The 22344-nt window shown below is 52.7% G+C and overlaps 1 protein-coding gene and 1 pseudogene across 1 annotated transcript; both read right to left on the bottom strand.

The window, feature by feature from the left end:
* Positions 1 to 4384: 4384 nt before the first annotated feature.
* On the bottom strand, positions 4385 to 9980 carry TUBB4A (tubulin beta 4A class IVa). The gene is made up of 4 exons (XM_003480812.5): positions 9816 to 9980; positions 9165 to 9273; positions 8956 to 9066; positions 4385 to 5990 (listed from the first exon to the last, which is right to left on the bottom strand). Exons 1-4 carry the CDS (start codon positions 9870 to 9872, stop codon positions 4933 to 4935), a joined length of 1335 nt encoding a protein of 444 aa, XP_003480860.1. The 5' UTR covers positions 9873 to 9980; the 3' UTR covers positions 4385 to 4932.
* A 1789-nt stretch (positions 9981 to 11769) lies between these two features.
* LOC146405516 (uncharacterized) lies at positions 11770 to 22196 on the bottom strand (annotated as a pseudogene).
* Positions 22197 to 22344: the final 148 nt, after the last annotated feature.

The raw sequence follows: 22344 nt of genomic DNA, 5'->3' as shown, positions 1-22344 counted from the left end.
CAGGCAGACACCCAAGCAGACAGTCACGTTGAAAAACAAAGATACATAGACACACTTGCCGGCACAAAGGCAGGACACAAAATAGGTACTCGTGGTCATGCACACACACGAAATCACACAGACAAACTCAGAGAGTCAAAATGAAGCAGTTGGAATTCCCTGGCGGCTTGGTGGGTTAAGGATCTGGCATTATCACTGCTGTGGCTTGGGTCACTGCTGTGACAAGGGATCTATCCCTGGCTCTGGAACTTCCAAATGCCACAGGCACAGCCAAAAAAAAAAAAAAAGAAAGAAAGAAAGCAGCTGAATAAAAAGAAGGAAAAATGTACCCGAGTCTGCAAGATTGCTCAGCCTCCTGCAAGATATTGAGAATGTCTATATGGATATGGGTGAGAATTTGCATGAATCCACATGTGACCCGGCATGGCCTGGGATATATGGGGGTGAATGCGGTGTGTCCGCGTGCCTGTGGAATTTGTGTCTAGTCTATTGGGCTGAGTGAGGATGTGGATGACTGGGGATTTTCATTCTGTGCATGTCCATATGACTCTGGGTGCAAGGGTATTTCCATGCTGAGGAAGTGCTTGGGGAAGGGGGGAGAGCATAAGCATATGAATGCACACACACACACACACACACACACACACACACATCCAAAGCCTCCGGCCAAGACATAGGTGAATGAGGATGAACACAGATTGGTGCCCTCTTTCTCTCCAAGGGGTGCTGGATTCCAGAAAGGGTTGGGGATCAGGGGTGCAGTGTACCCCAGGCATCCCTTTCCCCCTCTTACACTCTCGGACTTTGCTATAGAGTGCATTTTGGTGCCTCCCCCAAATTTACATGATAAATTTTAACCCCCAAGGGGATGGTATGTGGAGATGGGGGTCACTAGGGTGAAGCACACATAAATAGGATCAATGTCCTCATCAAAGCGATGCCAGAGAGATTCCTCACCCCTTCTTCCATGCAAAGACACACAGTAGGAAGACAGCCATCTGTGAACCAGGAAGCAACTTCTCACCAGACACCAAATCTCCCAGCGCCTTAGTCTTGGACTTCAGCCTCCAGGACTCTGGGAAATAAATGTCTGTTGCTGATAAGCCCCTAAGTCTGTGGGATTCTGGGAGCAGCCCAGACTAAGACAGGGATAACATTTGTAGAGCTAGCCCCAAATTCACTCTAATTCAATCCAATGGCAAATCCCTGGATTGGGGATAATAGAAGAATTCACGTTCCTGATGTGTGATCTCAAGGTGGGACACTCCTTCTTTCTGTACCTATGACACAAGTAAGTGCCTCAAAGATCCCGTGAGGGCTCGAGAGAATTCACGTGAAATATGAGGCCAGGCCTGAATCAATCTTTTGATATGTTCTGTCTATTATTATGGTAGATGGGTCAGGTGGGTGGTTAAGAGTTTTAGAGTCAGAGAGACTTGGGTTCAAGACTTTACCTAGTTCTTTTAGGCCTTAGGCAAGTCATTTGACCTCTCTGTATTAGTTTCTATTGCTGTGTAATCTATCATCCTAAGTTAGTGACTTAAAAGAACACACATATAGGAGTTCCCTGGTGGCTTTGTGGTTAAGAAACTGGTGTTGTCACTGCTGTGACTTGAGTTTGATGCCAGGCCCAGGAATTTCCATATGCAGCAAGTATGCAAACAAAACAAAACAGAACAAAAACCAAAACCCCCACATTTATTCTCTGACAGTTTCTGGGGGGGCTTGGACTCTGGACACAACTTAGGTCCTGTAGTGTGGGGTCTCTCAGTTGTAATAAGATGTCTGTTGGGTTGTGGTCTCAGCTGATGGCTCAACTGAAAAAGAATCTTCTTCCAAGTTCACGAAGTGGCTGTTGGCAGGTTTCAGTGCATCACGGGCTGAGGGCCTCAGTTCCTTGCTAGTTGTTGGCCAGACACTACTCTCAGTTCTTTGCCCTGACAGGTGGACATTCCCAACATGCTACTTGCTTCCTCAAAGCAAGCAAGCTGAGAAGGCAGAAGAGTTTGCCAAGACAGAAGTCACAGGCTTTTGCAACTCAGTCTCGGGAATGGCCTCCCATTGCCTGTGTCACATCCTGTTGGCCAGAAGCAATCACTAGGTCCAGCCCAGGCTCAGTGGGTGGGGTCACACAAGGGCATGAATGGGAGAGATGGGCATCGTTGAAGGCCATCTTAGAAAGCCCTCCCTGTGTCTTTGTTTTCTCCATCCCCCCCTTTTGTCTTTTTCTTCCTTCCTTCCTTCCTTCCTTCCTTCCTTCCTTCCTTCCTTCCTTTCTTTCTTTTCTTTCTTTTCCTTTCCCTTCCTTCCTTCCTTCCTCCCTCCCTCCCTCTCTCTCTCTCTCTTTCTTTCTTTTTTTCTGCTTTTTAGGGCCACACCCACAGCATATGGAGGGTCCCAGGCTGGGGTCAAATCAGAGCTATAGCTGCCAGCCTACACCATAGCCACAGCAACACAGGACCTGAGCCATGTCTGTGATCTACACCACAGCTCACGGCAATGCCGGATCTTTAACCCACTGAGGAAGGCCAGGGATCGAACCCTAGTCAGATTCGTTTCCACTGAGCCATGACGGGAACTTCAAAACAAGGTTCCTTGAAGTGTACATTTCACTGGGGGAGGGAAGGGGACAGACAAAAGAAGCAAGTATATAAACAGACAAGATAATTTGTGTTAGTGATAGGTGCTATCAGGAAAATAGAACCAGATAACAGGTGGAGTGTGGCTGGGTGCTGATTTGGAGTTGCTGGGGAAGGCTTCTCCAAGGAGATGGCCTTTGAACTGAAACCAGTAGATGAGAAGTGCCTGGCCATGTGCACATCTGGGAAAAAAAAGGAGCAGGAACAGCATGTGCAACAGCCCTGAGGTTGTATCAAACTTGATATCATCAAGCACACAAAGACCACTGCAGCTGCAGCTTCATGAGTGAGGGGGAGGGTGATGAGGGGGTAGCTAGCAGAGTGGAGACCAAGGTGAGAGCTTAGGTTTCAGTCTGAGTAAGATGGGAAGCGTGGGAAGGAGGGTTCTTATTTGCATTTAAAGGCTCCTCTCTGCCTGATGTGGGAGGACATCGAATACTGCAGGGGGCAGCGGCAGTCCAGTCGAAGGGAGCCCTGGGAAGTGGTGGGTGGAGATTGCCTGAGTGAGCAACGATGGTGGCTTAGACCAGCGTATAGATGGTGGAGAGGAGGAGTCAAGTACAAGATACGTTTTGGAGACGGAGACAATTGAACTCAGCAAAGATAAGAAGAAAGTGTTTGGTCTAGAAAACAATGAATCAAGGGTGACTGCTTCTTCTTCTTCTTCTTTTTTTTTTTCTGTTTTAGGGCTTCACCTGTGGCATATGGAAGTTCCCAGGCTGGGGGTCAAATTGGAGCTGTAGCTGCAAGCCTACCCCACAGCTACAGCAATGCAGAATCTGAGCCGCCTCTTCGACCTACACCACAGCTCATGGCAACGCCAGATCCTTAACCTACTGAGCAAGGCCAGGGATCAAACCTGTGTCCTCATGAATCCCTGTTGGGCTCATTAACTACTGAGCCATGAAGGAAACTCCAAGGCTGACTTCTAGATGTGGGGTTTGAGCAAAGGGGTGGTGCCATTTCTTGGGGAAGGGGATTTGGGGGAGGCAGAATGGGGAGTTCTTCTATGGCCGAATTGGGTTTGGGTAATAAAGACAGGAAAGCTCACCGCCGAGTTAGTCATCTTTCTGCTTCACCACCCAGTGCTGTGCCAGGCCTGCTAAGATGCAGTTTGCTGCAGGCTGGATATTCCAGGCTGCCTTACCCAAGTTTCCTCTTCCTCCTGGCTGCAGTGGGACCCAGGGAGGGGGCTGGTGGTCCAGGAGAGTGTGGCTCTCAGCATTCCTCCCTCCCTGTCGCTCTCATTTCTGGTTTGCCTTTCTCTGTACCAGAAGCCAGAGGTTGGGGGACTACATTTCCCAGACTCCTTTGCAGCTCTGGTTCCCAGGATGCAGATTAGGTTCTACCAATTAGAGATATTCATGAGATTTGGAAGGTGAAGTGAGGCAGAACTCGTGTGTGTGTGTGTGTGTGTGTGTGAGATTATTTAGAATAATTTTATTTTATATTCATTTTAATTAATTTTTGTTCAGCACTCTAGTGGACCTGTCTTCGTAGCTTCGTGTGTGTTGGGAGGTATCTGAACTCAATTGTTCTGGTGGTGGCAGCCTCTTGATTCTCCACAGTGCAGGGGAAGCAGCTCCCAGGCATAGGGGTATAGCCCGGTCTGTCTGACCCTGAAACCTCTGTCCCCTCCCCACCCCTGAATTAGAAGTCTCTTCAGTGTCCACCTCCATCCCAAGGGGAGGAGCCCTCATGTGGCCTCCCCAGAGGGTGATGAAAAACTACATTCTACAGAAACATGGCAGGACAGCAATTATTTATTGAGGGGAGGTGAAGGGAGGGGAGGGAGCAGCCTCTCTTGCCCACATGCTCCAGGGCTTCTCTCTTCCCCAGCAGCATGCCTGGAAAGCCAAGGTTGGTGGGAGGGAAAGGGAGTGCTTTTTGGGAGATCTGGAGAGAAGGTGGGGTCAGAGGGCAGGTGGGGCTTGTGGGGTCAAAGATGAGGCAAGTTCAGAGAGGCTCAGGGGGGAAGAGATCCACGTAAATTAGGGCTTGTAGGTCTGGGGGTGCAATGGGGTTCGTGGGGAGGTCAAAGGTGGAGAGGTCAGGGGTGAAGGAGGGCTCATGGAGTTCAAGGTGGGCTTGTGTGAAGCAGGGCTCGTGGGGTCTAAGTAGAAAAGGTTCAAGGGGGTTGGAGATAAAGTGGGGCTCAAGGGTTAAAGGTTAGCCAGGGGAAGAGATGCAAGGTGGTAGTCCCAGGAGAGTCAGGCTGGAAGGTGAAGCAGGGTTCTCTGGGGTCAGAGGTCAGCAGCCGAGCAGGGGGGAGACATGAAGCCATGGAGGTGCCCTAGGCTACCTCCTCCTCTGCCTCCTCCTCGAACTCGCCCTCCTCGGCAGTGGCATCCTGGTACTGCTGGTACTCGGACACCAGGTCGTTCATGTTGCTCTCTGCCTCAGTGAACTCCATCTCATCCATGCCCTCGCCCGTGTACCAGTGCAGGAAGGCCTTGCGCCGGAACATGGCCGTGAACTGTTCGGAGATGCGCTTGAACAGCTCCTGGATGGCCGTGCTGTTGCCGATGAAAGTGGCGGCCATCTTCAGGCCACGGGGCGGGATGTCGCACACGGCCGTCTTGACGTTGTTGGGAATCCACTCCACGAAGTAGCTGCTGTTCTTGCTCTGGACGCTCAGCATCTGCTCATCCACCTCCTTCATGGACATGCGGCCCCGGAACACAGCGGCCACGGTCAGGTAGCGGCCGTGGCGGGGGTCGCAGGCGGCCATCATGTTCTTGGCGTCGAACATCTGCTGGGTGAGTTCGGGCACCGTCAGTGCCCGGTACTGCTGGCTGCCCCGGCTGGTCAGCGGCGCAAAGCCCGGCATGAAGAAGTGCAGGCGGGGGAAGGGCACCATGTTCACGGCCAGCTTGCGCAGGTCGGCGTTGAGCTGGCCCGGGAAGCGCAGGCACGTGGTGACCCCGCTCATGGTGGCCGACACCAGGTGGTTGAGGTCGCCGTAGGTGGGGGTGGTCAGCTTCAGGGTGCGGAAGCAGATGTCGTAGAGCGCCTCGTTGTCGATGCAGTAGGTCTCATCCGTGTTCTCCACCAGCTGGTGAACCGACAGCGTGGCGTTGTAGGGCTCCACCACCGTGTCAGACACCTTGGGGGAGGGTACCACGCTGAAGGTGTTCATGATCCGGTCCGGGAACTCCTCGCGGATCTTGCTGATGAGCAGGGTCCCCATGCCGGACCCCGTGCCACCGCCCAGCGAGTGGGTCAGTTGGAAGCCCTGCAGGCAGTCACAGCTCTCCGCCTCCTTCCGGACCACGTCCAGAACCGCGTCCACCAGCTCGGCGCCCTCTGTGTAGTGGCCCTTGGCCCAGTTGTTGCCGGCTCCGGATTGGCCTGAAGAGGGAAGGGGTGGGGACACCCAGCCATTGTGGGGAGGCCATACCCTCAACCTCACCCCAGCCACCCTAGTAGCTGAATAATAATAACAAAATTATTATTACTGATTGTTCCACCCTTGCTTCCTTTCAGTGGCTAGAAGGATCCTGATAAAACTTAAATCAAGTCCTGGAGTTCCTGCTGTGGAGCAATGGATTGGTGGTGTCTTGGGAATGTTGGTTCAGACACAGGTTCAATCTCTGGCTGGGCTCAGTGGGTTAAGGATTCAGCATTGCCACAGCTATGGCTTAGGTTAAAAGTGTGGCTCAGATCTGACCCCTGACCCAGGAACTTCTTAAGCTGTGAGGAGGCCAAAAAAAAAAAAAAAAAAAAAAAAATCATGTCCCACTTCAGCTCAGAATTACCCCAGTTCATCCATCTTTCAGTAAAAGCCCAAGTTCTGCCCATGGCCCAGAGGCCCTGCAGAACTTACCCCACCCCCTCCCTGCCCTCCCCCCACAACTCTGCCCCAGCCAAATGAGCTGTTCCTCCAACACACCAGGAACGGTTTTGCCTCAGGGACTTTGCATGTGCTGTTCCCTCTGCCAGGATGCTGTTCCCTCAGACACCCACACAGCTTCCTCTCTCCCCTCCTTCAGGACTTTGTCACTCTTACGAGGCTCTGCCTGATCACTCTATACAACTGCAAACCCTCCCCATTTCTAATTCCCCTTCTGTGCTCCATTTTTCTCCATAGCACTAATAAACCTATTTTTTAAAATTAATCATATTTATTGTCTGTCATCTTACAGGAGAATGCAAGCTCCACAGGACAAGGATTAGGATTAGAATAGCTATTGGCTGGTATTTTTGTGAACAGGTAACATTTATTCTTGCCCCCTCCTCTGTTTCCACCTGGGTCTAGCTCCCTCATCGCCCATCTGAATCAGACCAGTGCTTCTGCCTGGGTCCCTCCAGCTGGAGTCCACAGCATCCCCCAGTCTGTTCTCCTTGTGGCCGCCAGGGGGCACCCTGTGAGCTTCCGAGGCATGCCCTTTCCCTCTGCCCACAGCCCACCTGGGTTCCCAGCTCCCTGGGATAAAAGCCCAAGTCCTTCCTGTAGCCTAAAGGCCCTGCATGGCCTGTTTCTGTCCCTGTCCCCTCCCTGCCCTCCTCTCCTCCCTCTCTCCCCCTCACTCTGCTCCAGCCACATGGGCCTTCTTACTGTTCCTCCAACACACCAGGGCCTTCGCATAGGCTGTTCCCTCTGCCTGGAATGCTCTCCCCCCAGGTACTCCCAGGACTTCCTTCAGGTCTCTCTTCAGTGTCACCTCCTCTGAGAGATTAGGATTTAAACCAGATGGTCTGGCTCCTGAGTCCACACTTTTACCACCACCTTCCCTGGCTCACCTCCCAGAGGCCAAAGAACCTTATGGCCGGACTGGAGCTGCCTGAGAGTATCCTAGAACCACTCACATCCATTGGCCAACCTCATTTAGCCTCTCCATGGCCATTTCCTGATGACCTATTGTGTGCCACACCCACACAGAATCATCATCTTCCTGAATTTTTGCACAGACCAGAGAGGGAAATTCACTTGTCCAAGGTCACACAGCTTGTCCCACCAATCCGTGGACTCCAGATTAAACTATCATGCATTAAGGAGGAGAGGTGCTGGAAGAGGAGGAGCCTGGGACCTGAGGTCAGGTGGGGAGGGGGGTGCATTTAGCTTGACCTAAAGGTAGCTGGAAATGTTTCCTAGAGGATTGTTCATGGAGGGTGAATGCCCCTTGAATCTGAGGTCTCCAAAAGTGCTCATGGTCTTTATACATGCTGTTCCCTCTGTCTGGCACATCTTTCCTTGCTTCCTTGCACCTCAGTCAACCCAAGTCCTACTCACTTTGTAGGCTGCAGATATTAATAGTGGTAATGATAATACAAACCACAACAAAGCATCAACTGCTTCTCTTCCCCTCTGTGAACTAGCCACTGTTGTAAGTTGTTTTTTTTTTTTTTTTTGTCTTTTTGCTATTTCTTTGGGCTGCTCCTGTGGCATATGGAGGTTCCCAGGCTAGGGGTTGAAATGGAGCTGGAGCCGCCAGCCTACGCCAGAGCCACAGCAACTTGGGATCCGAGCCACGTCTGCAACCTACACCACAGCTCATGGCAACGCCGGATCGTTAACCCACTGAGCAAGGGCAGGGACCGAACCCGCAACCTCATGGTTCCTAGTGGGATTCGTTAACCACTGCGCCACAACGGGAACTCCCTGTTGTAAATTCTTTATATATATTAATGGCTTTAAGCCTCACAATCCTGAAAAGTCTTTGTATAATCCCTGTGTTAAAGACGAGGGAAAAAAAAAAAAAGACAAGGGAGTTCTTCGATGGCCTAGTGGTTAAGGATCCAGCATTGCCACAGCTGCGGCCGGAGAACTTCTGCATGCAGTGGGTGTGGCCAAGAAAACAAAACAAAAGATTGAGGCACAGAGAGATTGAGGAGACTGTCCAGAATCACCCAGCTGACTCAGTCAGTGGCTGAGCTTGACTTATTTATACTCTCTTGCACAAGGATATCAGGTTCAGGGGGATGGGGGTGGGGGCAGAGAGCTTTGTTCTTAGCTGTCTCTCTAGGAGATGTATAGGGCCTGGTATGCAGTAGGTGCTCAGTAAGTATCTGTCAACTGCATGAAGTGGCAGAGCTGGGATTTGTGGGCTGTGGTCTGGCTCAGGTCCATATTGTTAAATGAAAATGCCACCTCCTCTGGGAAGCCTTCCCTCCCTGGCGCCTCCCCTCTCCATTGTATAAGGTGCCTCCCACCTGGGCTCCCATGGTGGTCTGTGTGTCTGCCTTCCCTGCTGGGCTCCGGGTCCCTGTGGTCACCGTTGAGTCCAAATGCTAGGTGGAGAATTTTCTCCAAGCCATGTGCAAGTGAAAGGATCAATGCGGGCTCCTCTGCCTGTGTCCCAGGGCCGTGACTTACCAAACACAAAGTTGTCAGGTCGAAAGATCTGGCCAAAGGGACCTGAGCGGACGGAGTCCATGGTGCCCGGCTCCAGGTCCACCAGCACAGCTCTGGGGACATAATTTCCTCCTGCAGTGAAGCAGATGGAGAGAAGCTTGGTCAGCGCCAGGAACCAGCATCCTGTCCCTCCCCACCCCCACTCCTGCAGGTGCACCCCCACTCCTTACCTGTGGCCTCATTGTAGTAGACGTTGATCCTCTCCAACTGCAGGTCGCTGTCCCCGTGGTATGTGCCAGTGGGATCAATGCCATGCTCATCACTGATCACCTCCCAAAACTAGATGGGTGATGGTGGCAAGGACCAAGTAAGGGGAAACCGGTGGCCAGGTCTGCCCCCATCTCCATCGTCTGCTCTCAGGACCCGCAACCACTTTCTAGCTGTCTACCTGTCCCTCAGCAAGGTGAATGGGGACATAAGGCATAGTGGGGAGGCAAGGATGAGGCAGCAAGAAGGGAGAGGTGGGGGCAGGGTGAAGCAGAGTCACCACCCCAGCCTAGCGGGCTGGTGTCAGCACTCCCTGGCCGCTGCCTCGGGGAGGGGCGGGATCTCTTTGTGCGTGTGGAGGGCATGGGGGGCCAGCTGTGAAGCCAGCTGCGGCAAGCGGACCGAAGGCTAGGGCCCCACCCCCACCGGCCTCTTTGTTCCCAGCTTGGCCCTGCCCCCCGCGTCCCTCCCCCACCGTCCCTGGGGTGCTGGCCTCCTGGGTGACCGGTCCCCCCGCCCAAAGACCCGCGGCGGAGGAGCTCTGCGGAGCTCGGCAGACCGCACTCCACATTTCTCGGCATCGGCATCGTCCTCGGCCCGGGTCCCCTGCACACCTTGGCTCCGATCTGGTTGCCGCACTGGCCGGCTTGCAGGTGCACGATCTCTCGCATGATGGTGGCCCTGGCGGTGGTCGAGGCGGTGGTGGCGAGGGTTCTGGTAACTGCGGTGGCGGGGCTGAAGGTGGATGCGGCGGCGGTGGCGACGGCGAAGCTCGGTCCCTGCGCCCCCCCAGGCGCCTCTATATGAGCAGGCGGGGCTCGCGTCACGGCCGGTCACTGGCCCGCTCCGCCCCCTGGTCCCGCCCCGGGACCGAGGGTGCTGGAATGGATGGAGAGATCCTTCTCGATCCCCCTCCCCTGCCTCCTGGAGACCTCCCGGGCCCGGGGCTGAGACGCGAGGTGGCCCTGTGCGACCCCACCCCGGGCGGTGGGGGCGAAGCTCCTCAGACGCCGTCAGTACCATCTGCCTCCCCCACCCCTCTCCAAGCCGGGCCTGGCGATCCGGGTCTTGCGGGGATGGGTCGAGGGTGGAGAGGGAGAGCGAGCGTCCAGTAAACAAGCCGCGGGGAGATCCTGCTTCTCCCTCTTCCTCCAAGCGGCCCTGCCTCAGTTTCTCTGTCCCAGGCCTCCTTCCCCATTCCATTTAGTGCCTTCGCTTTAACTGGGAGGGCTCCTAGCCGGGCCGAGCTGGGCGCTCCGGAGTAGCCATCTGTTTGGGGAGGTTGGGGGCGGTCAGTTCCTGCCGGACTGATCTTGTAATTGTGTAGTAAGTAAAACCCCGATTTTCCTTCCATGTTTGACTAGGGAGACTTGCAGAAACTGATGGAGGTTTGGGGGAGGGTACTGTGCGCTCCCCCTGGACACCTCTCTTGGGCTTTGGATCTGTTGCACGTGGGGTCACCCTCAGCTTTGCCTGGGGTGGAACAGCAAAGATTAAGATTTACAGCTGGATTACCTATTGGGGGGAGGGTGTAAAGGATCCCTGGGGGACTTCCTTGCTCCCGCCCAGATTAAAACCTCTCTGCTCCATTGTTCTAATTCATTACAATGCATTGTTCTAATTCATTGCAAAATCCCTGCCTTTGCATTTCTAATTAGTCTCTGACCTTACACTGGCTACTTTGCCTCTCCGTAGCTGAATTTACTGCAAGATGGGGAGTCAAGAATGCCTGACCTCAAAAAAAAAAAAAAGAATGCCTGGCCCCCAGGTGGTTGGGAGGATCCAAGAGAGGGCCCAGTTCACAGCAGAATGGCCCCAGTTTCCCCTCAATAAATTGTAGCTATTAGTATTACAATGATTATGACTGTAATACTGGGCAAGACATCCTGTGCTGCCCCGAAAGTGAAGGTCAGACCTCTTGTGGCCACCTTCTTTTGGCAGCCTCCGCCTCAGGGGTCGAGGAAGCCTCCTCTTTATCCTCCATGGCTTCTGGCTACTGTGGGGTGGGGGTGGGGTTAGTCAGGTCTGCTGTATGGCTGGCACCTCACTTTCTTACCAGTGGTTTCTTTTTTTAAATGATTTTTATGTTTTCCATTATAGCTGGGTTACAGTGTTCTGGCAATTTTCTACCGTACAGCAAAGTGACCCAGTCACACATACATGTATACATTCTTTTTCTCACATTATCGTCCATCACACCCCATCATAAGTGACTAGATATAGTTCCCAGTGCTATACAGCAGGATCTCATTGCTTATCCATTCCAAAGGCAATAGTTTGCATCTGTTGCCAGTGGTTTTTAATTTTGTGGTTCTCAGCTGGGAGCAGTTCTGCCCCAGGGGGACACTTGACAGTGTCTGGAGGCAGGGTTGTTGTTTTTTTTTTCCCCCCAGCCACACCTTGCACATATAAAAGTCCCCTGGGTCAGGGATTAAACCCGTGCCACTGCAGTGACCCACCCCACAGTAGTGACAACACCAGATCCCTAGCCTGCTAGGTGGTCGGGGAACTCCCCGGAGACATTTTTTTTTTTAAAACTCAATGAATTTTATTACATTTATGCCTGGAAACATTTTAAAATGATCTTTATTTTTTCCATTATAGTTAGTTCACAGTGTTCTGTCAATTTTCTTCTGTACAGCAAGGTGACCCAGTCAAATATACATTCTTTTTCTCCCATTATCCTCCATCATGCTCCATCATAAGTGACTAGATATAGTTCCCAGTGCTATATAGCAGGATCTCATTGCTTATCCACTCCAAAGGCAATAGTTTGCTGGAGACATTTTTGATCATTACATCTTGGGGATGTTACTGGCATCCAGTGGGTGGAGCCTAGGGATATTGCTCAACATCCTGCAGTGCACAGGACTGTTTCTGCAGCAGAGAATTATCTGGCCCCAAAGATCATTGGCCGAAGCCACGGTAGAGAAACCTGATTTAGACTTATGAGGTTATCACCCAGTGCAAATGTTAAAATTGATCTCTGAGACACACAGTTCCTGGATTGCAGTAGGAGGTCCACTAACCCATGTTAACATCAAAACAAATTCAGAGACTCTGTATGGCATTTAAATTTTTTTTTAAATATCAAGAGTCATAAAAACACTTATGTTTTTATGGAAGGCCCTGCTGGGAGGGGCTGACTTAGGACTCAGCCCCAGAAAAATGGGGTTTCCTGTGTCACCTCCTAGGGTGATTTGGGGTGAGGGCTGAACTCCACAGAGGTGGGGCTTCTTGGATTAGCCCATCTGGGAAGGGATAGTTCCCTGGCAAGACGAGGCCCTGCAGGGGGTGGGTGACTCTGATCTTTCTCTGCATCGGGACAGCTCTTGGGCTTCCTGAGGATGCTCAGGGGAAGAATCCATAGAGGGGAAAGGGGGATGAAGTTGAGGAGCAGGGGACAGGCAGCCTTCTAGCACCTGGAGCTTCTGGGATCTGGCATTGCCAGAGAGGTAGAAAGCCTGCAGGGATGGAGTGGGAGGGGTTGGGGTGAGCTGACCTCACTGACACCCCTTGGCCACTCCCTCCCGTCTGGCCTCTCCTGGACTCCCGACCTGGCAGATGAGAAGTGCCAGGTGTACCCAATGGTTCCCAGGCAAGCAAACCATCGCTGGTACCCAGGTGTCTCATGCCATCTCTTACCACCCAGAAAGCCATCAAAGCTCCCTGCAAGAATCCAAAGATGGCATCGTAGGAGGCAGCCAGTGAACAGAGCTAGGGATAAGAGAAGGAGCTGGATGGTAGGTCATAGGAGCCAGATTTTCTTTTTTTTTTTTTTTTTTTTTGTCTTTTGTCTTTTTTGTTGTTGTTGTTGTTGTTATTGTTGCTATTTCTTGGGCCGCTCCCACGGCATATGGAGGTTCCCAGGCTAGGGGCTGAATCGGAGCTGTAGCCACCGGCCTACGCCAGAGCCACAGCAACGCGGGATCCGAGCCGCGTCTGCAACCTACACCACAGCTCACGGCAACGCCGGATCGTTAACCCACTGAGCAAGGGCAGGGATCGAACCCGCAACCTCATGGTTCCTAGTCGGATTCGTTAACCACTGCGCCACGATGGGAACTCCAGGAGCCAGATTTTCTGTCCCTAGGAACTGGCCTGTACATAAAACTGGAAGGCAGGGACAGGGGTGGAGGTGGGGTTGGGTGGGCAGTGCCTTGAAACCCTGAGAATCCAGAGGGACTCAACCAGGGCTGGGCTTTTGTGCCTCCCTGCCTGTCTGAGCCTGCCAGTTTTGAATGGAAATGGATTTCAGCCTCTAAAGAGGGTAGCAGCTGCGGGCCCCTGAAACCATTATTGGAAGAGAACCTCGTGCTAGACACTGCACCCCGGCTTTGGGAGAATTGTGAGATGGTGAGTGGTTTCACAAGGTTCAGGGGAGATCATTCAGGTAGGCTCCAGCTGTGGCCTAGTACCCCTACTTCTTGCCAGTGTCAGCTCTCCAATCAAACCAGGTCAGTCTCATTGGGAAGTCCTCAAAAAGTAGAGGTTGAGCTCTTGATTTTGAAGTGGAAAACAGAAAACAAACAAAAGCCCCTTCTTTAAACATCATCTTCAGAGTTCCCATTGTGGCTCCACAGGTTAAGAACCCAACTTAGCGTGTTGGAACCCAACTATGTTGGAACACAACCAACACAGTGTCCCCAAGGATGCAGTTCGATCCCTGGCCTTACTCAGTGGGTTAAGGATATGGTGTTGCCACAAGCTGCGGCGTGGGTCGTAGATGCATCTGGGATCCAGCATTGCTGTGGCTGTGGCGTAGGCTGGCAGCTGCAGCTCTGATTTGACCCCTAGCCTGGAAACTTCCATATGCTGCAGGTGCCATCCTAAAAAGAAAAAGAAATTTTAAATTTTATTTTATTATTTTTTTTAGGGCCGCACCTAGGGCATATGGAAATTTCCAGGCTAGGGGTCAATTCAGAGATGTAGCTGCCGGCCTACACCACAGCCACAGCAACTTGGGATGCAAGCCTTGTCTTTGACCTTCACCACAGCTCACGGTAACGCCGGATCCTTAACTCACTGAGTGAGACCAGAGATCGAACCTGCATCCTCATGGATCCTAGTTGGGTTTGTAACCCCTGAGCCACCACAGCAACTCCAATTTTTTTTTTAGACATCATCTTCCTTGAGAGGATCAGGAAGAATGGGACCGGGGCTGTTGTGTGTTTCAGGGAAAAATCAAACATGGACACTTGAGGAACACTTAGAGGTGGGGGCATTCCCTAAGATCCAGAACATTCTGTTCACAGACTTGGCCACACTTTCCTTGGGCCATCGAATCAAGACCAGGCCTGCCTCATGGTTGTGTGTGATTATCTGTGCACCTCCAGGCATTGCTGATGTGCTCTCTGGTCCCCAGCTCGCCCTGGGGATGGAAGGAGAATGTTTTGCCTGTTATTAATGATAATAATGACCTTTAGGCCAGATCCTGTTTGAGGTGATTTGAATGTGTCAGCTCATTTATGTTTTAACTCATGAAACCACAGCCCTAGGAGGCAAGTACTGTTTCCATACCCATTTTACAGGTGTGGAAACAGAGGCCCAAAGAGGCTGAGTGTCTCACTTTTAGTCACACATTGTTGAGGTTGGGACTAGAGCTTGTACATTCCAGCTCCAAAGTCCTGCGCCTTTATCACTACAGGAAGCTGTTGTTACTTCGTTACTTGGTCTTTAAGATTAAAAAAAAAACCAAAAACAAAACAAGGGAGTGAATAGTGGGAATAGCAGGAAGAAATGTTGCTGGTGTGAAAGCAGCCGTGTGACTATCCCGTGCCCTGGGGCCAGGGCTTCTGTCCGTGTCATTGTGTCTGTCCATCACCGTATGTGGGTGCCCTGGGCCAGCTCCAGTGTGTGAAATCTGCTCCTGCCACTTGAGTCTGTGTTTGCTTTGCCCAGTGGGCCTGTGGGTCAGCGACTCTTTCCCAGAGACTCCTCCTCCCCGACCTCCTCCTGCCACTCCACTGTCCTAACAGACCTACACCTCAGCGGGCTCTGAATCCATCCCCCCCACCCCCCCGCCCTTGGTGGATCCCAGCCCTGGGCAAGGACCCAGCCTGGCACGGTCCTTCTCCAGCTGCAGGGAGGGGGAGACAGAGGGTTCTGGAAGTTGCTGTTCCAGGACAGGGATGCTGAATGTGTCCTAAGAGGAGCTTGGCCCTCCCCATTCCCGCCCTCCTGACACAAGCTCTGTGGAAGCCACCGTGCCTGGCACTGCTATTCCCAAGCATGGGGTGGGGATGTGGGGGGTGGGGTGGGGGGACAATGGAGCATTTTCTGGCTTTGCTGGGTGTGTGGCCCACCTCCTGCCAACACTCACCACCAGATACACCATGGAGTACGTTCCGATGGTGGCATCCTCTGAATAGTAGGATTTCCTGGGAGATGGGCCGGGGGAGGGTGGCCATCAGCTGGGGTTGGGGGGGTAGACATGCTCTGTGGGTTCCCCTCCTCACCCACTCGCCTGGCATTGAGGACATCTTCAGGGTGCCTGGTGCAGGTGTAGTCCCTCGCAGTCCGAGGAGGCTGGGTCTGGCAGGCACGTGGCCAGGAAGTGGGGCTGCAGGTGGCCTGTGGTCATCTTGGTAATGCTGGTCAGGAAACAGCTGGCCAGGCCACCAAAAATGAAGGCACCCAGCTGCTTATAGACCATGGCCATGTACGTGCTGCTCATGAAGGCTGTGGCGAGCTCAGCTGCAGGCCCTGGACACGAATCAATCTCCTAGGCTAATCTGTGGGGCCACGTCAGAAAGGTGAGGCGGCCACTGCTGACGACAAGGGGCACACTAAGTGGAACATCCCCAAGCTTTTGTCTCAGGTTCATGCAGAAAGGAGGCTGTTGTTTCCCACTAAACCAGGCAAAAGCGTGGGGCTTCTCATTTCATCGCGCGCGCGCGCGCGCGCGCACGCGCACGCGCACACACACGCAATTGGGAGACTTCTCCCAGTCCTGTGCCTGAAACGGGCAGGACTTTTTTCTTTTCTTTCTTTCTTTTTTTTTCTTAGGGCCGCACTTGTGGCATATGGAGGTTCCCAGGCTAGGGGTCGAATTGGAGGTACAGCTGCTGGCCTACACCACAGCCACAGCAATGCCAGATCCGAGCCATGTCTGTGACCTACACCACAGCTCATGGCAACGCCAGATCCTTAACCCACTGAGGGAGGCCAGGGATCGATCCCGCGACCTTATGATTACTAGTCAGATTCGTTTCCGCTGTGCCACAATGGGAACACCGGACTTTTTTTTTTTTTTTTTTCCTTTTGTAAAGGGGCATATGGAAGTTCTCAGGCTAGAGGTCGAACCAGAGCTGCAGCTGCCAGCCTATACCACAGCAATGGCAACACCAGATCTAACTATGCCGCACCTTGCAGTAATGCCAGATCCTTAACCTACGGAGCATCCCCCTGGATACTAGCCAGGTTCCTAACCCACTGGACCACAATGGGGACTCTGGGCAGGACTTCTTAAGCCAAGGGATATGGCTTCCCAGAGCACCAGGAAAAGAGGTCCCATATCTGAAAGGGGCGGGGACTTCCTGTTACATGAGGAAAAGAGGTGAGCCATCTCCCTGGTTTATGTCAGAAACAGGCAGGATTTCCTGTCTCATATAAGAAAGGGGTGGGACTTCCTGTTATACCAGGGGGGAAAAAGGATAGATTTCCTCCCAAATGCCTGAAAATGGTGGAACTTCCCTTTTTACCAGAAGAAAGAGCAGGATGTTCCATGTTTGAAAGGGGAAGATTTCTGAACTCCCCAGAAGAGGGGCAGGACTGCTTCCTGCCTTCTGCAGATACGGGATGGGGCCTCTCTGTTTCCTGGGGGGTGGGAACAGGGACTGAACTTACTCCATGCCTGGGGCAGGGAGGTGGGTGTTTCCTCTCTGCTCTGACAAAAGTGAGGAGTCGTACCTTTTTCTTAAGGAAAGGAGGGTTGCGCTCTTGAGCAGAGAGAGTTCCCATTTCAGTAGAAAAAGAGGTAGTACTTCCTCCTGATTTAGATCTACATGGGTGGGGGTTCCCACTTTTGCCAGAAAAAGGGGTGAACTTTCCCATGGCGTGGGGTCAAAGTGGCCAGCCTCTTACTGTGTGGATGGAAACGATGAAGCCCGTCTTCCTGAGTGCTGACTCCTCCATGACGTAATGGGCTATCCGTGGGTATGGGGTGGTGGTGTCATTGCAAAAGAAGCCCTGGTTATGGGGTACCGGTCTCAGCACGATGGGCAGGCTGACGGCAGCGGGTGGCGATGACCCCACTCATGGACAGGTCACCTGAAGTTTACTCTTCTTAGGCCTTCTGGCCAGTCTGCCCCCCCTGCATCTCTACAGCCTGGACACGACGAGGACATAGGCAGGGAGGAGAGTCCAGCCAGGAGGCCAGAGGAGGCCAGAGCTCCAGAGACCCCTTCATGGTGAGGTCCTGTGAATGAGGTGGATAATGGGTTAGGATGATGAGGGGATAAGGGTGGAAGGGTTCACTTTTTCTGTGTGTGTACGTGTGTCCTGATGTATGTGTGTATGATCGTGGCTCTTATGTCTTTGTGTGTGAATGCGTATGTGTGTGCTGATGAATATCTGTGTCTGTATCATGTGTGTGTGATGTGGATAGGTGTTTGTGGTACACACAGGTACATGTCTCGGTGAGTGTGTGTGTGTGTGTGTGTATTTGAGAGAGAAAGAGGAATTTATGCATGTGTGTCCATGTGTGGGTTGTGCTGATGTGTATGGTTAGGTCTGAGATCTGTATATATGTGCTTGCCTATATCTATGGGTCTGTGGCTGATCGAGCTGGGAGATATGGTGGCAAAGTTGAGTGTAAGCAGCATCCGGGGCCCCTCACCCAATGCCACCATCCTAAAGTCAGGCAGAACAGAGGGCCTGTCTCTAGCTGGTGCCAGGCTCTCTGTCTGGCCCACCCATCTTAAAAGCCTACACCCAGGTCTCCCATCCCTCTCTTGATCCTGATATTCTGTTGCCCATGGAAGTCTGGTGGAACGCGGCAGCTGGAACCCAGCTTCCCACAGTCCTCAGCTCCTTCCTGGGCTGGGAGGGCAAAGTGTCCCAGCCTGGCCTCTGCTCCCCAACGTGGGGGCTTTGGTCACTGGCCCTGCCCACTGGGGAACTGGGAGGGCTTGCATACGCCAGCCACACATCTAGACCCCAAGCAAGCTCAGGACACACAGATATATGCACACACCGAGTCTGACCCGGACACACAGATTCAGAAACACACACACAGACACATAATGCCACAGTATACCTGCCATAGATGCAGGCCCATATAGACTCAGACACACACCTGGCTACGCAAATACATTGTATTCACCCTCAACCCAGATGCAAAGGCATGGACCTCCATAGACCAAGTGCATGCACAGGAGTCACCCACAGTGAACATGCCTCCCCTAAGCCAACACAACACTCAACACAAACACAAAATACGCAGCCCAGAGACCCAAAGGGGCACACACAAGTGCATGAGTATACACACACAGAATAGTACATTCACATGGTATATAAGTGCAACACAAATCAGACATACAGACCCAGGGGTTTTCACACACCATATGCACAGTCAAACATATACAAAGACACACAGTACAAACGTACTTCCCCCCACTACAGACACACAGACAGACCCAGATACAGGATTCAAAGAGACATACGGCACATAAAATCACATGAAAGACTGAAAAAATAAAAGAAAAAAGAAAAAGATGCGTAGCCAGATAGTGACCCCAGCACCCAGACAAACACACAAAAGTTAGGAGAGAAGTCCCCCCACCCCATTCACACAGACACATTGACCCAGCCATCCCAGAAACATGCTTATGGACACACAGATGTGAAGACACCCAAGTACTCACACCAGGTGGCCCAAGCAGTCCCCAGTCTAGAGACCCTCAGATAAAGACAGGCAGACAGCTCCCCTCCACGGCCCCTTGGATGTACACATGGGGGGCTCAAGGCTGGTGGGGAGGGCGCTCAGCCAGCAGCAGACAGAACACGTCCAAAGCCGCCGACAGCAGCGGTCGGAATGGGGGTGTCCTGCACGGATTCCCCTGCCGCAGGCACTGGTACCGGATCACCAGCTCCAGCAAGGCCAAGACTGTGTGTGATAAACTCATTGACTATGGAGGGGGGCGAAGGGGTGGGCGAGCCCACCCGGACTGGTATTAGAGCCAGAGAACTGGGCGGGGCCAGAGCGGGGAGAGGCCGGCCTGAAAGGTGAAGACCCAGCAGGGGCGGGGTCCCATGGTAGGGCAGCAATTGGATGGCCAAGGGGGCAGGGCCTTCCCGAGGAAGGGCGGGGCTGGGAAAACTGATGTTTCCCCTGGCTCCCTTATTTATTTATTTATTTGTTTATTTATTTATTTGCCTTTTCTAGGGCCGCTCCCGCGGCATATGGAGGTTCCCAGGCTACGGAGCTTTAGCCAGAGCCACAACGCGGGATCCGAGCCGATTCTGCAACCTACACCACAGCTCACGGCAACGCTGGATCCTTAACCTACTGAGCAAGGCCAGGGGTCGAACTCGAAACCTCATGGTTCCTCGTCGGATTCGTTAACCCCTGAGCCACGACGGGAACTCCAGGGCTGAAGATTTAAATAGGAGGCAATAGAAGGGCGGAACCTGGGGAGGGAGAGGGTGGTCCAGGGTGAGAAAAGTAGAAAAGTGGGTGGGGGCAGGAGAATGGGCGAGGCCTGGGAGGCTGATGTCTGAGAAGTGGGCAGAGCCTAGGGAGAGTGACGGGAAAATGAGAGGGACTTGGGGTGAGTGAGCAGGGCTCGGGACAATGATGTATAGGAAGTGGGCGGGGCCTAGGGAGAACGACAGGACAGTGGGAGGGGCTGGGGCGTGTGCCAGGCCTGGGAAGCTGACCCACAGTGGCGATCCCCTGGTGGTCATTTTCTGGTTGAGAGCCAGGCTGAGTAGGCGGCATCCTTCCTTCTCCCCAATGGTTGCCTGTCCCGCCCCACCCTGCCGGGAGACGTCGCCGCTCCTCATTGGTCGGGCGCCGACCAATGGAAATTCGCCTTTGGACTCTACGAGGTCTGCCACAGTTCCCGGAGCTACACCCTCTCCGCAGGCACTAGGGCGCCGCACGGAGTCGGGGCGAGTGGTGGTCTTCTGTCGCACTCCTGCTTCCCTAGCTCTGTTTCCGCAACCAAGGCCCTATCTGACTCCGCTCCGTACCCCCGTTTCTCTCTCCCTCGTTCCTACGCTCCTTCTTCCCGGCTTTGCTTTTGATGCTGAAGACCTAGAAGCATCTTTCCTTCCTTTCGGTCTAAGTCCCCCTCCTACCCGCCAATTTCGTGCAGCCCTGGACTGAGGCGCCCGGTCCACCAGGGGTCGCCCGCGGCCTATATTGAGTGCCGCTACCCAGGAAAGGCGCCCAGAAGTTCTTCAAGGGAGAGAAGGATAGGCACCCCCGAGAAAGAATGAGGTCCTGGATCACCACTGTGGGAGGTGGATCTTGAATGGCTCGAAGGGTAGGGCCTGGATCTTCACCGAGGGCCAGGCCTGAGTTCCTTTGTACTCTTGTATCTTTGCCAGTCAGCCTGTGTCCGTGTGTGACTTGAGTGTCTTTTGTGGTCTCCTGGCATCTGATATTTTGGGTCTCTGAATGCATATCCTAGAGTCTTCGATACTCTTTGAGGCTATGTGTTAGTGGGTGGGTTTGACCATCCATGGCCACTGTGTGACCTTGCGTGTTTCTGTGGCTAGCTCCGCAGCTGATCTTGCATAGCTATGACTGCACCTCTGGGTATGACTGTGTGACTGTGTATCTCCACTTCTGTTTTGGTATACACATGATTGTAGGTCTGCAATTGTGTGTCCTGTTCTTTCTTTTCTTTTCTTCTTGGCTCATTTTCCACCGCACCAGCAGCACATGGAAATTCCTCAGCCAAGGATCGAATCTGAGCAGCAGCAAAGCCAAATCCTTAACCCATTATGCCACAGCGGAAGCTCCATGTGTGTCCTATTCTTGATATACTTGCTGTCCATGATCTGAACACGTATCTATTGTCTCTGTGTGTCTCTGTGGCTAGCTTTAGTGGCTGCTCTTGTGTGTCTATGTCACAGTGCGTGGTGTTTGTGAGAGTGTGTATATGTCTCTGTGGGGTGTTTGTGTCTCTGTCTCAGTTTCTGCAATTGTGTATGGTCTGAGTGGGTATGTCTTTTGTACACCCGTGTCTGGTGGCTGTCTCTCTGGGTGAGTTGGAGAGTCCCTTCTAGTTGGTAGCCCTGCGGGGGCTTCCTTCCTGGGGCAGGCTGCCTAGATTCCCAGAAGAATGAGCTGGTTTCTCTTGGACCAGGTCCCTCTGAGGGGGACCCCGGGGCCCTCCCTGATCCCCCTGGGTCTTCCCCATCCTTGTGTCCTTCCACTGTCCTTAATAGGGAAACACCATTTCCTGCCTTTGATGTCACTGGCGTTAAATTTTCCCTTCCTCCAAACAGCTCAGGCCACTAGTTTCCTTCTTTGTGTGTTCACACCTGACCACGATTCTGTCCTTAACATAAAAAAAAAAACCCCACCAAAACAAAGTAAACCAGTAATACGTGGAAAATGCAAGTAGGCAGAAGCATGTACAGTGAAAGGTCCACCTTCTCTAGTTAAGATCATTCCTCTGAATCCCCCTAGCTTTTTATATACCTTCCAGATGCGTGCTATGCAAATGTACCTCTGCTCTGAAACCAAATCCTCACTCTTTGTTTTCTTAGCCCTTAGAGATCTGTATCGAGCCCCAAAAGATGACTCAACTTCACCAATGGGTTGATTAATGAACTGATGCTATGAGCAAGTGAGCAATAATTTGACCATTTCTCTTTCGATGACTCTTTTGGCTATTTCCATTCTAAACACTGCCTGCCCATCTTTTGGCCCAGATATTTACACTAGTTTTGCTTCCCTGGTGCTTCGACCACAAGATCAACCCCCGCATACCATCCCTCAGGGACACTAAACTGTCAGCCGCCCTGGCAGTGACCATGGCTGGCCGGCTAGCACACCCACCCACGCCACATGCTCTTCCGGCTCCAGATTCTTGACAATTCTACAAGGTGGTTTCTGTGTTAGCCACACTTGACCCACGGGAACATGGGAATCAGGGAGTGGAAGGCATTTGTAAAAGGAATATC

This window comes from Sus scrofa, chromosome 2 (genome assembly GCF_054392235.1).
Source record: "Sus scrofa isolate SSC_HxYL_T2T_F1_AM1 chromosome 2, Sscrofa_HxYL_maternal_Yorkshire_Landrace_v2.0, whole genome shotgun sequence".
NCBI classification, from domain to species: domain Eukaryota; kingdom Metazoa; phylum Chordata; class Mammalia; order Artiodactyla; family Suidae; genus Sus; species Sus scrofa.
Note: the sequence above shows the minus strand (reverse complement) of the source record. Positions and strands in the feature narration are given on the sequence as shown.

Bases quoted from the DNA above. Each gene is read 5' to 3' on its own strand.
- TUBB4A (XM_003480812.5), bottom strand. From the start codon at position 9,872: ATGCGAGAGATCGTGCACCTGCAAGCCGGCCAGTGCGGCAACCAGATC. The intron at 9,274-9,815 runs GTGTGCAGGGGA...TCACCCATCTAG, and splicing joins GCAACCAGATCGGAGCCAAG to TTTTGGGAGGTGATCAGTGA. The intron at 9,067-9,164 runs GTAAGGAGTGGG...GCTTCACTGCAG, and splicing joins CTACTACAATGAGGCCACAG to GAGGAAATTATGTCCCCAGA.